The following is an 18,369-nucleotide window of genomic DNA, read 5'->3' on the forward strand; positions in this document are numbered from 1 at the left end:
CAAAGGAGCAGCTGAGTGTCCTGCAGTGGAAATGGGACACATCTCCACTTGTGGGGCTGAGGCTGATGCTTTTCTGCATGTGGGGTTAAGAAAAACCTCATCCCAGCCGCATGAGGACCAGGATTTTACATCCAAGCTCTGCTGACATCTTAGAGAGCGCCAGACAAAATCTGTGATGCAAATGTTTTGAATTCTGCCAAAATTGTTTGCAGAGCTGGGACCTCTGCGGTCTTCAGCACAGGAGAGACATGGACCTGTTGGAGCGGGGCCAGAGGAGGCCACGGAGATGCTGGGAGGGCTGGAGCCCCTCTGCTGGGAGGACAGGCTGAGAGAGTTGGGGGGGTTCAGCCTGGAGAAGAGAAAGCTCCGGGGAGACCTTCGAGCCCCTTCCAGTCCCTAAAAGGGGGGGCTCCAGGAAAGCTGGGGAGGGACTCTGGATGAGGGAGGGGAGCCATAGGAGGAGGGGGAAGGGTTTGACACTGAAAGAGGGGAGATGGAGATGAGATGTGGGGAAGAACTTCTTTGCTGTGAGGGTGGTGAGAGCCTGGCCCAGGTTGCCCAGAGAAGCTGTGGCTGCCCCATCCCTGGAGGGGTTCAAGGCCAGGTTGGAGGGGGCTTGGAGCAACCTGGTCTGGTGGGAGGTGTCCCTGTCCATGGCAGTGGGTGGGACTGGATGGTCTTCAAGGTCCCTTCCCACCCAAACCATTCTGCAATTCTGTTACCCAGACTGGGTGGCTGGAGGCCATTCGTGGCCATTAGCCAGCGTTGCTTCTAGATGTTTTCAGGTTGCTTTCTGAGTCCCTGCCTCGCCTTTTGCTGCCTGCGAGAGCTGCTCGGGGAGCTGTCGGGAACTGTAGCCCAGATGTGGGTGCCAGCTCGAGTTCAGAAGAGGAAAGCCAAAGAGAAAAACAGGGGCTGAACTCATGGTTCCTTTTCCTGTCCCTCAACCACGGGACTTTCCTTCCTGTCCCCAAGAAAGAGGAATCTCGTGGGCTGTGCAAACACTGTGAGAAGTACCCTCATTATTCTGCTGCTGAACTTCACCCTTAAATTCTTCTCTATGTATTCTTCTACCGGGAAGTTTCAAAGCATATATTCAACTGAAATTTCAGTTCTTATGAATGGGCAGTGCTAGAGGGACACACGAGAGGGACAAATTGCGACAGAGCCGGGTTTCAGCATCTGCAGCAATAGCTGGGAAGGGGCAGAGAGAAATCCTGCTCTGGGTAAGGAGGAGGGAAGCAAAAGAAAGGGAAAAAATACCACTTTCCCCCTTTCCGTCCTTGCGAAACTGCCAGCCGGCTCCCTTGGGCGTAACTATTTTGGGAGAGCATCGCGCTGTGACGTGTGAGATGCCTTCAGTCTCGGGAAATCTTTCAAAATATGAGAATGTTGGGGTTTTTTTATGAATAACGCAGAAGCAATAGCGTTTCCTGAAGGATGTGCTTTGACTTGACAAGCTTCCAGCGGGGGATTAACGCCGCATTCGGAGGCTGCCGGAGCTCAGAGCATTTAATGTTGCTGCATAATTGCACAAGATGCACTTCTCGGAGAGTTTGCAGTCTATTATGCACTTCACTCCTGGGGGAGGTGGTGTCAGAGACTGCAATTTATGGACAGAGGCCATCATCCTGTTTGTAATTCAGTTTAAAAAAAAAACAAAACAAAACAAAAAAAAAAAAAAAACCAAAGCCAAAGCAGCTTGCAAGTCATGATGCTTCACAGTCTGGTCCAGGTTTCCACTCCTTGCTACATCTGAGTGCTAGGTGTTAATTAGGAGACTTAATGGCATTACATAAAGGCAAGTGGATAAAATGAGTGTGCACATTGTGAGAATGCTCTGAGAGAATCATAGAATCGTAGAATGGTTTGGGTGGGAAGGGACCTTGAAGACCATCCAGTCCCACCCCCTGCCATGGACAGGGACACCTCCCACCAGACCAGGTTGCTCCAAGCCCCCTCCAACCTGGCCTTGAACCCCTCCAGGGATGGGGCAGCCACAGCTTCTCGGGGCAACCTGGGCCACGCTCTCACCACCAAAGTCACAGCAAAGAAGTTCTTCCCCAGATCTCATCTCAATCTCCCCTCTTTCAGTCTCAAACCCTTCCCCCTCCTCCTATGGCTCCCCTCCCTCATCAAGAGTCCCTCCCCAGCTTTCCTGGAGCCCCCCCTTTTAGGGACTGGAAGGGGCTCGAAGGTCTCCCTGAAGCCTTCTCTTCTCCAGGCTGAACCCCCCCAACTCTCTCAGCCTGTCCTCACAGCAGAGGGGCTCCAGCCCTCCCAGCATCTCCATGGCCTCCTCTGGCCCTGCTCCAACAGGTCCATGTCCTTCTGATGTTGGTGGCCCCAGAGCTGGAGGCAGCACTGGGCAGGGGGGTCTCCCCAGAGCGGAGCAGAGGGGCAGAATCCCCCCCCCTCACCCTGCTGGCCATGCTGCTGAGGATGTAGCCCAGGATGTGGTTGGCTTTCTGGGTTGCCAGTGCGCATTGCTGTCTCATGTTGAGCTTCTCACCCACCAACATCCCCAAGTCCTTCTCCTCAGGGCTGCTCTCCATCCATTCTCCCCCCAGCCTGTATTTGTGTTTGGGATCTCCCTGACCAAGGTGCAGGACAACTGTTTTTCTATTTTCTTTTCTTTTTTTTCATGAAGCATATCATACAAGTGGGACCATTGTGGACAACAAGATCTTTCCCCTGTCCAGGACGTCAGCTGAGAGAGAACTTGCACCCGCCATCCTTTCAGCACAGCTTTAAAAGGCAGAAGGTACTTTGCGACGCCCTCGTGGACCACGCAGTCTTTCCGCTGAGGATGGACACTAATTAACAGTAGCAGATTCATTGAAGCTTAATGTATGGAAAACTGCCCCCTGCCCATGTGCAGCGTTGGCCGGTTGATCCACATCTAATGGGGAGATGCAAGATCTTGCCATCTCCTGAAGCCTTTCTGCCCATGCAGTCTTACAATGACTCTTAATTGCTTCTAATGACCCGAGCACCCATAACAATGTGATGAGGAGGGGCAGAGCTTCTCCGAAGAAGGATCTTACTGAAACGTAATTAGTCACCGAGCCAGACTGGGCAGTAGATCCAGGCGGGCACCGCCGGGTGCTTAATAATTGAACGAGTTCCTACTTCTTGGAAGCGTATGTAATTCGCAGTTGTTATTGAAGTGGAGCTTTACAGGAATCTATGCACAGGAATCCTTAGAAGACCTGTGCCTTTATCAGCCCTCAAAGTTGTCTAAATTCTAATACATTTTGTCTTTGCCAGAGTAGCTTAAACAAATTACGACATAAGTAAATGTTATTTACCGATAAAGCGCTGCATTCTTCCCATTTTCGCCAGTATCCTTTAGTATCCTTTGTCTTTTTTTTTTTTTAAAGGTGTTTGCTATCACATATCAATTTATATATAATCCCACCAAGCCCTGACCTAGTCAGACCTAAAGGGATGAAAATTAATATTGGTTGGCTTTTAGGATGGAAAAGTCCTTGGGAAGGAAAGCCGGGCTGCGTGGCCCGGCAAGAAGAGAGGTACTGCTTGGGCTAAAGTAATTTAAAAAATCATTTTGACACTGCAAAAGTCCATCTGGGAGAATTTTGGTTAAAAATCCGTGAGATTCAGTTAAAAATCTACTGTCCTTCAGGAAATGCAGTCTGTGAAATGAATGAGAGATGAAAACTCTTAGGGGAAGAAAAGGGCTGGGGTGATCATCTCTGTGATGCTACTGGCTGGTTATCGCTGAAAATGGGGAGCGATGCCACAAGGATGCAGGGGACAGGGAAGGGCAGATCATCCCCAGCAGACTCCAAACTGAGCTTCCCCCCCAAAAAAGCTAATACTTCAGGTTAAAGATGGGGGGTTTTTTTCACCACGTCCTCACCAGGACAACACAGTAATAACAAAAATCATCCTGAAATTGCTCTGTCCCAGCACAGACTTTGTTGGGGAGAAGGAGGCTGGTGGAGATGCGAGAGGGTTGTGTGGTGAGCATCTCTCTGCACAGAGACTCACTGGTTTTCATCCATAAATCCTGAAGGAGGAGCAGAGGCAGCAAGTGGGGAGAGCAGGGAAGGAGCAGGACTCGGATGAGGACCCAGACCCATCCAGAAATAGGCTTAGTCCTTACAGGCGTAGAGAAGAGGGAGGAAGATGATGATGGGTCAGTCCACCCAACATCCCAGATGTCTGTATCCTAACGTGAGTGTGGAGGGGAATAGGAGGAGCTGGAAGCCTGGACTTGGGTCAATGGCTCGTTCTGCCCCACTGGAGACTCAGCGAAAAAATATCCGCAACTAGAATATTAATAGAAAAAAGGACTAGCGTTTTCAGGAAAGGCAGACAGGAGCAAAAGGGGATCGAGATGGTTTCTGTACTATCCTGAAGTTTGGACCATCATTTATCCTGAAGTTTGGACCGCACCAAGATTTAGGCCGGCTGACGGTCCGTAGGAGATGGGACAAGAAAAAGAACACTGTTGTGTGGCTCTGCTACAAAGCCATGAAGACCAGGTGGAGGAAGCTTTGCAGGCAGCTAACAAAGTCAAAAAAAATTGTAGTTTACACAAATAAGGGATTTTCAATTCAAGGGATGGATGGAAAGAGTTGTAAGAGCATCATCTGGTGCTGGTCTCAAGCCAAGAAACAAATCCAGAGCAGGTGGGAACTGGGTGAGATCGCTGATGAGCAGCAGGAGGCCACAGCAAGGATGCGGCCAGCAAGAATGGCCACTGGAGCCACAAGGATGGCCACCAACATGTGGAAAGGGGTGGTGGCATGGTGACATTGTCAGCTGATGCTGCTTAATGGCTTTTTCCACATCAATGTTCATCAGAAGGTCAACTGCAGCTGTGGGCAAAGTCGACACCTAGAGTGGAGGGGAACGGACAGAGCCAAAATGGTGAGAGAGGAGTCTGGGGAGCTTTTAGATAAACTCAGCGTTTTAAAATTGTTTGGGCCTCATTTTGGAGGACTAAAGGACGGGGTCATTTCTAGTGGTGGCTTTGGAAAGTCACGGCAAGCGGTTGTAAAACCTGGACCAGCGCAGAGCAAAAAGCAGCTGAGAAAACAGGCAGGAGCCCCGCCAAGCCCCGCCATGCCGGCTGCGAGCAGAGATAAGCCGAGCTTAGAGCCAACTATTGCTGAGAGCCAAGGAGGGACAGCATGGGCAGCACCACGGTGACATTCAGCGAGCTCCAAAGTCCTCTCCATCACAGCCTCTGCCTGAGCAGGATGACACAGAAGAGCCTCAAAGTATTAAAACTTAACTTTTTTTTTTTTTTCGTGATTTCCAAGTGATCAGCAAATCTCAGAGCAAAGCTGACATGCTCCACACTGGTCTGTGTTTTACACCAAGGGGTCCTCCTGTGAGCAGGACACTTGGCCACCTCCCCAAAGGGCTGAGCTCAGCTGTGGCAACGTCAGAAAAATGCCTCCTGGGCACAATGGCACCTTCTAATTAAGCCAGGCTAATTGGATTTTCTAAATGGGAGAGGAAAATGTCCATGGCTGAGCAATTGTCCCATTTGGAGGAACTCCCAAGGGTTGGAGGAGCAATTAAGAAGAGGATACCCATGTCTAAGGGGCCAGTAGCCCACTTCAACCATGAGACGGTCCAGCAATAGCCCCAAGACTAAAACCCTGAGTTGGGACAGTCTTTAACTATTTAGCCACTGTCCCTCGATTTCTCTTCCATGGACATCCCAAGTCTTTCCTTAAACTCGTGTTAGCTTCATCTCAAAGTATCCTGTGGGAAGGGATTTCATGGTAGGATGGGACACTGTGTGAAGAGTGACCTCCTCTTCTTTGCTTTGATGCACTCACCGGTGGCTTCATTGGATGTCCCTGCGGTCACAGGGAAAATTCGGGCATTTAGGTTGCCCAGAGAGGTGGAAGATGCCCCATCCCTGGAAACATTCCAGGTCAAGTTGTATGGGACTTTGAGAAACTTGGTCTAGTTGAAGCTGTCCCTACTCATGGCAGGGGGTTGGACTAGATGGCCTTCAAAGGTCCCTTCCCACCCAAACCATTCTATGATTCTAACATGAAGTTTGCAGGGCCCTGACCAGCCCATGTCTCAGGGTAGGTTTTCACCCAACCAAATGGAGATTTCCACCTCCAGGCAGCTCCTTTGGCCTCAACAGAAAAAAAAAACCCAGATGCTCTGAGGACGTGGTGCCCTGACCCATGCAGGTGACAGTCCTGTTTGGAGGGGGAGGCTGGACTGGTGGCCACAAAGGCTTTTCCAGCCAACTCTTCCAGGGTAGATGTTCCAAACCCCGTTGATCCTTGCTGCATCATTACATTTGTCCAACTCCCTGAACTGGTCACGGCTGTGCTGATATAATCCCAAATCCTTTCTTGTCCCATAGCACTGTGAGATGGAGGATTAAAAGGGTGCCCATAGGTCATAAATCCACCCGTAGGTGAAGACCTGAATGCCGTGTACAGCTAGCAGGTCTGCGTGTGACTGATGGACACCTCAAGAGGTAAGGCATGAGGGGCTCTCACCCAAGCACCAGTCACTTGGACCATCTATCCCCCCAAAACAACTAGGTGGGGTCTACTTCCCTGTGGAAAAGCTGGTGGGAACATGCAGAGATGTCAGCTGGGAGTTACCGCCACAGCTTGGGATGGGGATGGACAATGGATGTGATGGATGGATGAAGGGACAGAGGGATGGATGAATAGAGGGATGGAAGGAAGGAGGGAGGGAAGAAGGGAGGGAGCGAGGGATAGGAGGGAAGGAGGGAGGGAGGGATAGAGGGAGGGAAGGGAAGGAGGGAGGGAGGATTGGAGGGCTGAAGGGGTGGAGGGATGGATGGAGGCATGGATGGATAGAAGGAGGAAGGGAGTAAAAGAGGGATGGGTGGAAGGAAGGAAGGAAGGAAGGAAGGAAGGAAGGAAGGAAGGAAAGAAAGAAGGAAGGATGACCTCTTCTGCCACTGGCAGAGAAGAAGAAGGGTCTAGTGGTTGCTGGAGACACTGGTGTCCCCCCCATGCCGGGGAGCTGTGTGCCGTTGTGCCGGGGGGTGGCAGTGTTAGAGCAGAGAAGGAGGACGCTCCCTCCATGCAAGCAGGGAGCCTGCAAAGTCCGAGAGCCGGGATCCCCTGAGTCCCACATCCTTTACCCCACAGCTCTCCGGAGAGTCCTGGGGCTGGGGATGAATTTTATTTCTGTGCACATCCCTGGGAAAATGCAGGAAATTAAAAAAAATAATGAATGTAACTGACAATTTTTAGCGAGGGAAAAGGAAAAACCAAACTGGAGTTGTGGGTTCTCTCTGCTCACAGTTTTGTGGGAGCGAGGATTGCACCCACCTGCCTCTTGAGTGGATTCTAGGGACATCCTGGCTTCCCACCAGCCTCAGTTTCCCCATCTTCCAAAGTCAGAGCTGTTCAGATGAATTTTGCAGTGAATCAAGTCAGCACCAACCACCTCTCAACCGGCTGCACAAAACTCCCCAGCCCTGCCTATAAATGTGGGTCCGCTCACCCCAAGAGCATCCCGGAGGCTGTGGGTTATGAGCTGCATGGGACGGGCTGTGCTTCGGGGTATCGCCGAGTCCTTCACCCCTTTTTAACAGGATGGCACATGCCTCGGGAACAGGAGAAACACAAGCACAATGAGGGGAGGAAGGTATGACCCTCACCCTGACCCAATACTCCTCTCTGTTCTCGGTTTTGCAACTTCAGCGATGGGTGTGGTTTATGTGGAATTCACGTGCCGTAGGGAAATGCATTTTTATGGCATCCAAATGCCGATTAGATCCAGCTGTGTCACTCACCCTGTTCACAGCATATCCATTTATTAATCCTCTCTTATTCAGCTTATTTTATTAAAAATCAATGGCGCACGCTTGGTGAAATTGGGCAGCTGAAGTGTGACGTCCAGCATTTCATGCACACAAAGAGAAATGAGCATTTTCCTACCCAGAACTTCCAAAATTCGAAGTCAACGGTGTGGTCAATAATCTATTAAACTGGGGCGAGCTAGGCTCACTGTTCCAAACTGTGTAGGTTTGCTCCTATACAACGGCACACTGTTGATTCATGTCCCACTTGAGTTGAAGGCAAGTTGACCATGAATCAACAGTGTGCCATTGTGGCCAAAAGGTCCAACCGTGTCCTGGGGTGCATCAAGCAAAGCATAGCTAGCCTTTTGAAGGAGACGGTTGTCCCACTCTGCATTGCACTGGTGTGTCCCCACCTCGAGTACCGTGTGCAGTTTTGGGCGTCTCAATGTGAGAAGGACATCAAACTACTAGAGTTTGTCCAGAGTAGGGTGACCAAGATGGTTAAAGGTCTCAAGGGCAAGACTTAGAAGCTGAGGTCACTTGGTTTGTTCCATTTAGAGAAGAGAAGACTGAAGGATGACCTCATCGCAGTTTACAACTTCCACAAAGGCAGTAACATTGGGGAAGTGCTGATCTCCTCTGTCTGGTGACCAGCACATGAAGAAAGGGAATGAAGCTGTGTCAGGGGAAGTTCAGATTCGACATGAGGAAAACGTTCTTCACTGAAAGGGTGATTGATCACTGGAACAGGGTCTCCAGGGAAGTGATGACAACACTAATCCTGTTGGAGTTCATGGAGCATCTGGACAACACTCTCGGTCATACGGTTTAGTGTTAGGTGGTCCCGAGAGGAGCAGGGAGTTGGACTTGATGATCTTAAAGGTCCTTTCCAACCTAGATGTTTCTCTGATTCTATATAGGATCACCCCCAGCTCGAGCAGGGTGGAGGGGATGGAGATAAATTGAATGCAGATCTGATATTTGAACCACGCCCAACAGTTGGACCAGGGGATGCTCAATGAAACCAGTAGGAGATTGGTTTAAAACTGAAAAGTTCTGGTTTTATGCAGTGGGCGGTGCATCTCGGGGCTTTGCAGCCCATAAGGCTGGTCAACGCAGGTCAAAGGAAGATTTACAGCCCACAAGGTGGTCGAGATGCAGAGGAGCAGCAGGTCAAGTGGGTGAACGAGAGGTCCGTGAGCAGATGGCGAAGGGACAGTGGGGCAGTTTTGGCTGCTATGAAGGCAATGGAGCCCAGGAAGGGCCTCTCCTCATTAGCATCTCCATTGCTAGTTCATTTTTATGCAGACACGTTTTTATTTTCTTTTTACAAAAAAATTAAATAGTGAAATAAAAAGAAAGTTATTTCAGATGGCATCAATGTAAGAAATTTTGTCATAAATGAATTCTTCTCTTTAAATCTGAGATATGTGTGAAAATGAAAGGATTTTCCATCAAGTCATCATTAGGAGAATGAAAGCACTGGAACTACCCTGGGACATCCACAGGGTAGAGCAGTGTCCATGGCTTTACTTAGAGAAGAAAAAGTGGCTCCAGGATGATGCCCCACATCTGCAGAGCAACCCAAAGTGTAACTCTCCAAAGACCGAGTCACCCAGAGCTTCTTAACATGGCAGGGCTCAAAAAAATAAACACTTTAAAGGGTTTAAGACCTTTAAAACTCCTACTGCTTGTTCACCAGGACCTGTGCAATCAGAGGCTGGGGTTCCCTGAGGCTTTGCCACACTCCAGCACCGGCCCCACAAGCCCTGATGATGCTGTCCCCGGATATTAATTATTCTGGAAAAAAAACATTTCTCAAGCTCCCAAGATCTGCAAGGCACCGAGAGACCAATTTGCGCTGCTGTCGCTGGCGTTGCCACCCAAGGGTAAGAATTAGCATTTCAAAACAAACATGTTTGGGAACGCAACTTCTGCCCCGACTGTTTACGGGGAGTACATTTTTAACACGAGGACCCAGGAGTTCTGTTGTCAGGGCCACCACGTCCACTCAGATGCAATGAGAAATTCAGGTGGGAAATTGCTCCAGGAGGTGTACATTAGAAAGTGAGCAGAGTTATCACCTTTTATGTTTGCCCTGAGCACGTTCATGGCTTAGCGTTGGCACTACTTGCTCTTGTGTCCACGGAGCAGGGCCAGATCCTGCCTCCTGTACAGAATCATAGAATCATGGAATGGTTTGGGTTGGGAAGGGACCTTAAAGACCATCCAGTTCCATCCAGGGACACCTCCCACCAGACCAAGTTGCTCCAAGCCCTGTTCATCCTGGCCTTGAACCCCTCTAGGGATGGGGCAGCCACAGTTTCTCTGGGCAACCTGGGCCAAGGAAAAGAGAACACAAGGCCTTGGTCTTCTTGCACCAAAAGGTGCTCCCAGAAGTGGCCACAGCAACTAGATGACCAGAGGCATGTGAGGGGGGATGGGGTAAGACAGTTAGTGGCGTTGATTTGCAAAATGGCAATTTTTGAAAAATTGCCCCAAAAAATTTGCAGACCAAGGAAAAGGTGAGACAAGGGTGGGACATGGCAGGGTTGGGATCCAGGCAGGGAGAGGAAACCATAGGGAGCACCAGTGAGACTCACGCCATGGCAGAAGTGCTTCATGATCTGGAGGAGCAGAGTGTGGCAGGGGGAAAAGGCAGCTCAGACAAGTCTGAGGGCAAAGGGAAGGAGGGAGAAGAAAAGAAGATGAAAAAAAAAAGTCTTATGGGTTGTAAGTAATGAACTGAGCTGGACTAACACAGGGCTTGGCTCTCCTGCCACTCCAACGGGTCGTCCCAGCCAGGAAGAGTGGGAGCTCCCAAGGGAAAGGACTCGGCCTTCAAGAGGCACCAGGGTCTCATTTGGGAAGGTCTGGTTGGCTTCTGTCTGACAGGTCTGCCCCACAGCTGGCCAGATGTGCTCAGGAGGGGGATGGTGTTGGGACACTGCTGCTCGAAGCAACTAAAGTACAGGGAAGGGATTTTTCCCCCACTCAAACACTGGCACAGATTGCTCAGAGAGGTTGTGGAGGCTCCATCTGTGGAGATATTCAAAACCCATCTGGACACAGTCCTGGGCCACCTGCTGTAGATGGTCCAGGTGATCTCTAGAGGTGCCTTCCAAACTCAACAACCTGTAATTTGGTCTGACAGCACTCAGTAGCCTCCTTTGCTGACATCTACTAGTCACACTTGAGTCCTATAGCTTCATGTGGAGCATTTTCACGGTGCAATTTCTCTATTCCAGAGAGAAATTCCAGATATTTCAGATGAGATGAGTTTCCCCAGAGGAGCATCTCTCCCACCATGGCTTGGGAGCAGGAACAGGGACCTCAGATCTGCTCCATCCTCCACCCCACCACAGCCAGCCCACCTGGGACTGATGCAGACACCGTGGTGGTGACGGCACCAGGGTCCTACAAAACCACGCTCCAGGGAAGAAATATCTCAGATACCACCAGGCATTGGTGTCCTCAAGACCATACAACATTCAAGTCTAGTGAACTGCTGTGAACCAACTGGCACCTTGAGCATCTCCGTCCTGTTCCCAGGGAAGCCACTGAGGACATTTTAAGCTGGAGCAGCTCTTAGTCCTAATTGTTTGGGTGTTTCACTCAATTGGGTAGTTTAATAAAATTTCCATCTTGAAGGAGGGATCGTTGTCCTGTAGCACTTTTTTCCACCGATTTGTTGAGAATGAGCAGAGGTTGGATAATCCCTGGATCATCTGTAGTGGGTGTATCCAAAGCTACCTGTAATTAAAAATTAAACGATAACTGACAAGATCACAGCTCCAACCAGCAATGGGTTAGTTCCTCCTTCGTGCCCACACAAGATACATTTTCATAGAACCGTAGAATCATACAATGGTTTGGGTCGGAAGGGACCTTAGAGATATCCAGTTCCAACTCCCCCCTGTATTTTTATTACCTGTTCTCCTAGAAGAATATTAGTACTGAATATTCAGGTGACTAAAGGTAGAGATTTTTCTCATCTGTAAGTTCAGGAAACCACATTTATGTGGGTTTTTCTGATTGAAAACATAACTGGTGTCCCCCCGTTAGTCCCCGGAGCAAGATGTGGACCTCAGGATATCATCCACAGCAGAAACATGATGGAGAAGGTGTGAACCTCACACCAAAACCTCAACAAGCATCATGAGTGCTTGGAGGCTACCAGGGACACAAAGTCCATTCAGGAGAGACTTTGCAGAGCTCCATCACGTTACTGTTTCTGGCTGTGATGGCTTTTGGTCAGAACGTGACCAGAGAATGGCAGGGGTGAGATGTTCATGAAAATATACTGAGGATGCAGAGATGCACATAAACCACCCACTGCAGCAAAAGTTGAATCCAAAGTTTCTATTTAAAAATTAGCTGACCCAATCTGGCATGAATCCCACCTCCCACTTTACAAATAAAAACAAACTGGGGTCCGTCTTTGAGTCCTCAGGTTCCCCAAAAGGTCTTGACCTCTTGCCAAGCCCTCAAAGATTCTCCCCTGTCCCCATGTTCCCTAGTCTCAGGATTCAGCCCCACGACGTTGGCCCCGAGGACTTGGTCCCAAAACCCTACCTTGGCTTGACTTCTCCTGCCAGGGAGCATCCTGGGCCAAATGACTTTGAGGACACACTCCAGGAGCACCACCAAATCCCACCACCTGGCAGAGCTCTCCAGCTCTTTCATTTATCAAAGACATGACCGCAATTTGAAGGAATAAATGGGTTGGAGCAATGTAAATGAGATTGATTTGAGGTTTTGTTACATACCTAGATGTTCCTGGGATGCAGGTGGGTGCATTTTTCATAAATTGATAATATTGTAATCAAAACTATATTTTTCAGTACGGTGTCCAAGGACACATCGTGCACCACAGAAGACTGAGCGTGTCAGAGCCTATTTGTGCAGGACAGAATTTAGCCCTTTCTAATTGCCATCCAACAGCTTTCACTTAAGGATGGTTAGGGGACAGTGAAGATATTGACATAGGAATCTGGAGCAAGAGGATGTTGGTCTGGGAGGACGTTTGCAGGAGTTTACTTTAGTAGCTATGAATTGCCCCTCAAAGGGAATGTCTCCCTCCACTGACTGTAGAGCCAGGTGGCAATGTCTTCTCATGCCACGTGCCGGGATTTCCCAGTCCACACAGCTCCCAAGGGCTGTCATTTTTCCTCTTGGCCTCAGCCACTCTTGACAAAGCCTCCAAAAGAAAAAGGTGCAAGTTTTAGAGGTGATTGTCTCATGGCAAGGAGATGGGCTGCTCTCAGAAGCAGCTCAGGGACGGCTGAAGTCATCACCTGGTTGTCCATGTAAAAGGGTTGTATGTCGGCCAACGTACCTAGACATACCTAAATGTGGTGCATGGAGCAGTCCTGGGCTCCTGTCCAAGGTGGAATTAAGAACCAGAGGTCAACCTGCAGGGATGGCACCCAAGGAAACTCCTGAGCAGTCAGAGAAGTTGCCCAGCCCAGTCCCATGCACATTGTCTTTCCAATTGTCTGCTCCTCCTGCACCAGCTTGACCTGAAAATCCTAGAGAAAGGAGATGAAGCTAGAAGAGATACAGGTTGGGATCCTCTGTGGTTGCATTTGCATTCGGGCATGCCCACGTTTGAGAGAGCTGCTGTTGGTTCTACCTGAGAGCTGTTCCTCTGCCTTGGCCATGCTCTACATCTTCAGTGTTCACCTCGGGTGGTGGAGAGGCGGAGATGGAGGCCTTCATGCCCTCCAGAGCACAACTCAGGCATTGGAAAGGACATGCCAAAGGAAGGGTCAATATTGACCCTTCTGGCTGCCCAGAGAGGTGGTGGAGTCTCCATTTCTGGAAACATTCAAAACCCACCTGGACACGTTCCTGTGCAACCTGCTCTGGGTGACCCTGCTCTGGCAGGGGGTTGGACTAGGTGATCTCCAGAGGTCCCTTCCAACCTCATATCATTCTATGATTCAGAGATTGACCCATTGGAAGCTCCTCCAGACCTGGGAAGAAAAGCCCAGTCTTCCTCCAGTATTTCTCCTCCAGACGTTGCCCAGGCCTTGATGCAATGACGCACCTCCACGGCACAGCAAACTTCTTGTGCTGAAAAACTCTTGTTTGTGCAAATCTGTTGTACCATCTTCATCCGCTGTGACCTGCGATGAGGGGATTCAAAACTGTTGAGATGCTCCATCGGGAAAATAACGTGTGGGTCTCCCAGCTCAAGGCAAGAAAACATCTCGGGGAGCACCTCTGGGGAGCATCTCTGGGTGGGGAAGGGCAGAACGGTCAAATATGTTCAATATTTGGCTTTGCTCATTAATATATTGCAGGAGTTTTGCACTTATCACTAAGGATAACATGAAGGAAGGAGAAGACCTTGTTACAACTTCAAAGCACGAGTGAGTTATTGTCGCTACTATTCTGTTAATACCATAATATTTTTCAGACTAATTAAGTGTTTCCCTTTGATTTACTTTTTTCTCATGGGGTCCAGAATGGAGAAAGATGATTGTAATACATGTCATCAGGCTCCAAAGAATGAGACTACATCTGAAAACAACTTCAAATCAATGCTAATTTTGAGGACGTTACATGCTGGTAACTTTAATTCAAGGCAATAAATTATCTTGGGTTTTTTTAATAGGTTGACATTGTTTATACAAATTACATCCTCGAAGCTTACTAGTTTGGGAAAAATAATAACAAGAAAGAGAAATGGAGAAGTGTAGATTAGATGAGAGGTAGAGAGTAAACAGAATATCAATTATATTTAAGTCTCGGTGGGGCAGAAAATCTATTTATTTGTAATATTAAATGGATCTCTCCTCTATGGTTATGGAGATGACTTTCTGGGTGAAAGGTAAAACTAAATCTGCAAATTACCAGAGATTTAATAATGTTAGGAAATTGCATGAGACCAACCATTACTCTCAACTACTTGTGGTCAAGCCCAAAACATTTCCAAGAGAGCTTTATTTCCCCTCTGTTAAATTAGAATAAAGAAACCAAGAAAGGGCACAAAAACTTAATTAAACTTCATTTCTCCTCCTTTTTTTAGCCTAAACCTAATGAAAACAAGGGTGGCTTTCCTTCTGAACATTATCTTAGTTTTGATTTACCCAATTTTAGAGAAAATTGATAATTTCCAAAGGAATTTGTGCCTACAGAAGTGCAGCAGAAGTTTCATGGCTTGACTAGGAGATGCTGGAAGTTTCCAAAATGCTGCTTTATTTTGCCACAGCAAACAAGCATATTCCGTAGGGTTTGGGCAAAACACTCATTTCTAATCCAGAATTAAATCTTCATGAGTAACAAAGGAAGCATTTCTACCAAGAGGAAAGTAAATCTTTGCAACTCAGGAATCTTAAAAGCTCGTAATGTGAAATAACGGGAAAAGTACAACACGTTCTTTCATACCCTTCCCGGAGAAATCCAAAAAAGTATCACCAGTTTATAGGAATAATGCAATTGAAGAGCTACATTATGTAAAATAAAAGATATGGAAGGGCCGGGAGCTGTCACACATCGTGTCCTCCTCCATCTGAGCTGGAGTCACTGAGGGACACTTATTCCTAGTTTTTTATTACAGTGGCTTTGAACTTCACGAAACTCTAAAACATTTCTTACTGTGGTAAAAGACGTGCTGCTGACCTCCATCAGCCCAAAACCAAAAATTACTGTGGAAGTTCCTTTGCTTTTATGTACCAGGAAATGAGCTGGAAGTCAAAAGAAATTCCATGTTTTCATCTGAATTCAGCAACAGCAGAAGAAATGGAGCGCGGGCTGCCATGACCGTGGGAAATGCGGTGAGCCGCAAGTAGTCAACCAGAGGTAACGTGGGCATGAAAAAGGGTGGTGAGAATTACTCTGGCCAGCAAAAAATGCAATAATTTAGCAAAAGGGAGATGGCTGATTGACTGCTTCTGAGCAAATTCTCCAGGCTGGATGGGGCTTTGAGCAACCTGGTCTAGTGGGAGGTGTCCCTGCCCAGGGCAGGGAGGTTGGAACTGGATGATCTTTAAGGGCTCTTCCAACTCTAACCATTCTATGATTCTATGAATTCCCTGAATTCCCTTAGAGAAGAGAAATGGGCACTTCCATAATGTTGCTCAGTGCAGAATGGGGCAGAGGAGCTCCATTCCCCAAAAAACCTCCTTTCCCCCAGAGGGAATAGTGCAGATGGAAGGGCTCTGCATGGAGAGCACCCAAAGCCAGGTGAGATGAATCCTTGCCCTTCGTGCCCAAAGCTGAAGAGCATGGCACCCATAGATGTAATTCACACCATCAACAGAGCATCCAAATCATCTCAATTGTGCGTTAGAGACACGAGGGACTGAGCTGTGTCTTGCAACATGCTCAGCTCCATGAGATTTCACACAACGTGTTTTCCTTGCAGAACCTTTGCAAATCTCCTTGGAGAAATGGCTTCCTGCATATTGGATTGAAAGCAGCCCTGAGGAGAAGCATCTCCTCATCACCATCTCATGATTGGGGCTGTTGATGGATGAGAAGCTCAACATGAGCCGGCAACGTGCGCTGGCAGCCCAAAAAGCCAACCGCATCCTGGGCTGCATCCCCAGCAGCGTGGCCAGCAGGTGAGGGGCGGGGGGATTCTGCCCCTCTGCTCCGCTCTGGGGAGACACCCCCCACAGCACAGGAGAGACGTGGACCTGTTGGAGCGGGGCCAGAGGAGGCCATGGAGATGCTGAGAGGGCTGGAGCCCCTCTGCTGTGAGGACAGGCTGAGAGAGTTGGGGGGGGGTTCAGCCTGGAGAAGAGAAGGCTCCAGGGAGACCTTCGAGCCCCTTCCAGTCCCTCAAGGCGGGGGCTCCAGGAAAGCTGGGGAGGGACTCTTGATGAGGGAGGGGAGCCATAGGAGGAGGGGGAAGGGTTTGACACTGAAAGAGGGGAGATTGGGATGAGATGTGGGGAAGAAGTTCTTTGCTGTGAGGGTGGTGAGACCCTGGCCCAGGTTGCCCCGAGAAGCTGTGGCTGCTCCATCCCTGGAGGGGTTCAAGGCCAGGTTGGAGGGGGCTTGGAGCAACGTGGTCTGGTGGGAGGTGTTCCTGCCTATGGCGGGGGGGTTGGAACTCAATGATCTTTAAGGTCCCTTCCAACCCAAATTCTATGATATCAGCTTGTTTCCTTATTCCCTCTTCACCCTTGCAGGTGTTTTGACCAGCCCCACCATGGAGAGCTGCAGCAGCAATGCTTCCACTAAAGCCTTTTTCTTGGTGGGGTTTCCAGCTCTCCAGGAATTCCAGACCCTCCTCTTCATTGTGTTCTTACTATTCTACCTTCTGATCCTGGTCGGTAATGCCATCATCATCACCGTGGTTGTGGTCGATGACACGCTCCACAAACCCATGTACTTTTTCCTGCTTAACCTCTCCGTGTTGGACGTGCTCTTCACAACCACCACCATCCCCAAAATGCTGATGATGTTCCTGGCCAACGCCAAAACCATCTCGTTCCAGGGCTGTTTTCTGCAGATGTATAGTTTTCACGGGTTGACAGTAACCGAGGCACTTCTCCTGGTGGTCATGGCTTACGACCGCTATGAAGCCATCTGCAACCCCCTCCGTTACCCGGCCAAGATGACAAGAAGAGCCAACATCCAGTTAGCAGCAAGCGCCTGGATCACAGCGCTGCTAATACCCGTGCCCGTCATCACACAGACCTCTCGGCTGGCTTTCAGGGACACCACCAAGGTTCACCACTGCTTTTGTGACCACCTGGCAGTGGTACAAGCCGCCTGCTCAGATTTCCGTGCTGATTTCCAGACCTTCTTGGGCTTCTCCATTGCTATGACAGTGTCGGTTGTCCCTCTGTCACTTGTTACCCTCTCCTACGTCCACATCATCCTCTCCGTCCTGAAGATCAACTCCAAAGAAGGACGCCTGAAAGCTTTTTCAACATGTTCTTCCCACCTGCTTGTGGTGGGCACTTACTACTTCTCCATCGCTGTGGCCTACGCGTCCTACAGAGCAGACATTCCCGTGGACGTTCATGTCATGAGCAATGTCGTCTTCTCTATTTTAACCCCCTTGTTAAACCCCATCATTTACACTTTACGGAACAAGGAAGTAAAATCTGCGGTTAAAAAGTTTATTTTTCTGAAAATCTTTCCCCTTTCAAAAAAATTGTATTTATTTGGGTAAAATTTACAGCAATGTGGAAGCTTCATGCCATTTATTATTTCTGGTTAATTAAGACACCATCATCTTTGGAGTTTTGTTTAGTCCCCCTGAACTGTGGTGAGTCCTCTGTTAATGTATCTCAGCCTATTTCTGTGATGTTTTTAGTAAACTTGTAATATTTATCATTTTCTGGTTTGGTTTCCATCCTTCTAAATCCCCGATGCACTAAATAAAGCAGCGAGTGCGCTAAATAAAGCTGAAAATGCACTAAATAAAGCTGAACTAGGGCTTTACTCTCTCCCCTCCACATTGCCCTGTGGAAGACGCGTTATTTTAATTCCCACATTTAAGAGCTTCAGGGGTGGCAGCAGTTATTTGCCCTACAAGTGATGGAGGTGACCCTGGACTGTGATTCCCAGGTGAGGAAACTCCAAAACCACATTACAAGACTGCAGAA

General features: G+C 48.8%; 1 protein-coding gene across 1 annotated transcript; it reads left to right on the top strand.

Annotated features, from left to right (window-relative positions):
- The first annotated feature begins 16,961 nt into the window (after positions 1-16,961).
- Positions 16,962-17,933, top strand: OR2AT4 (olfactory receptor family 2 subfamily AT member 4). Its single transcript, XM_074150311.1, has one exon. The coding sequence runs from the start codon at positions 16,962-16,964 to the stop codon at positions 17,931-17,933; it is 972 nt and encodes a 323-aa protein (XP_074006412.1).
- The last annotated feature ends 436 nt before the right edge of the window (positions 17,934-18,369 follow it).

The sequence above is a fragment of the Numenius arquata genome, chromosome 1 (genome assembly GCF_964106895.1).
Source record: "Numenius arquata chromosome 1, bNumArq3.hap1.1, whole genome shotgun sequence".
Taxonomy (NCBI): Eukaryota; Metazoa; Chordata; class Aves; order Charadriiformes; family Scolopacidae; genus Numenius; species Numenius arquata.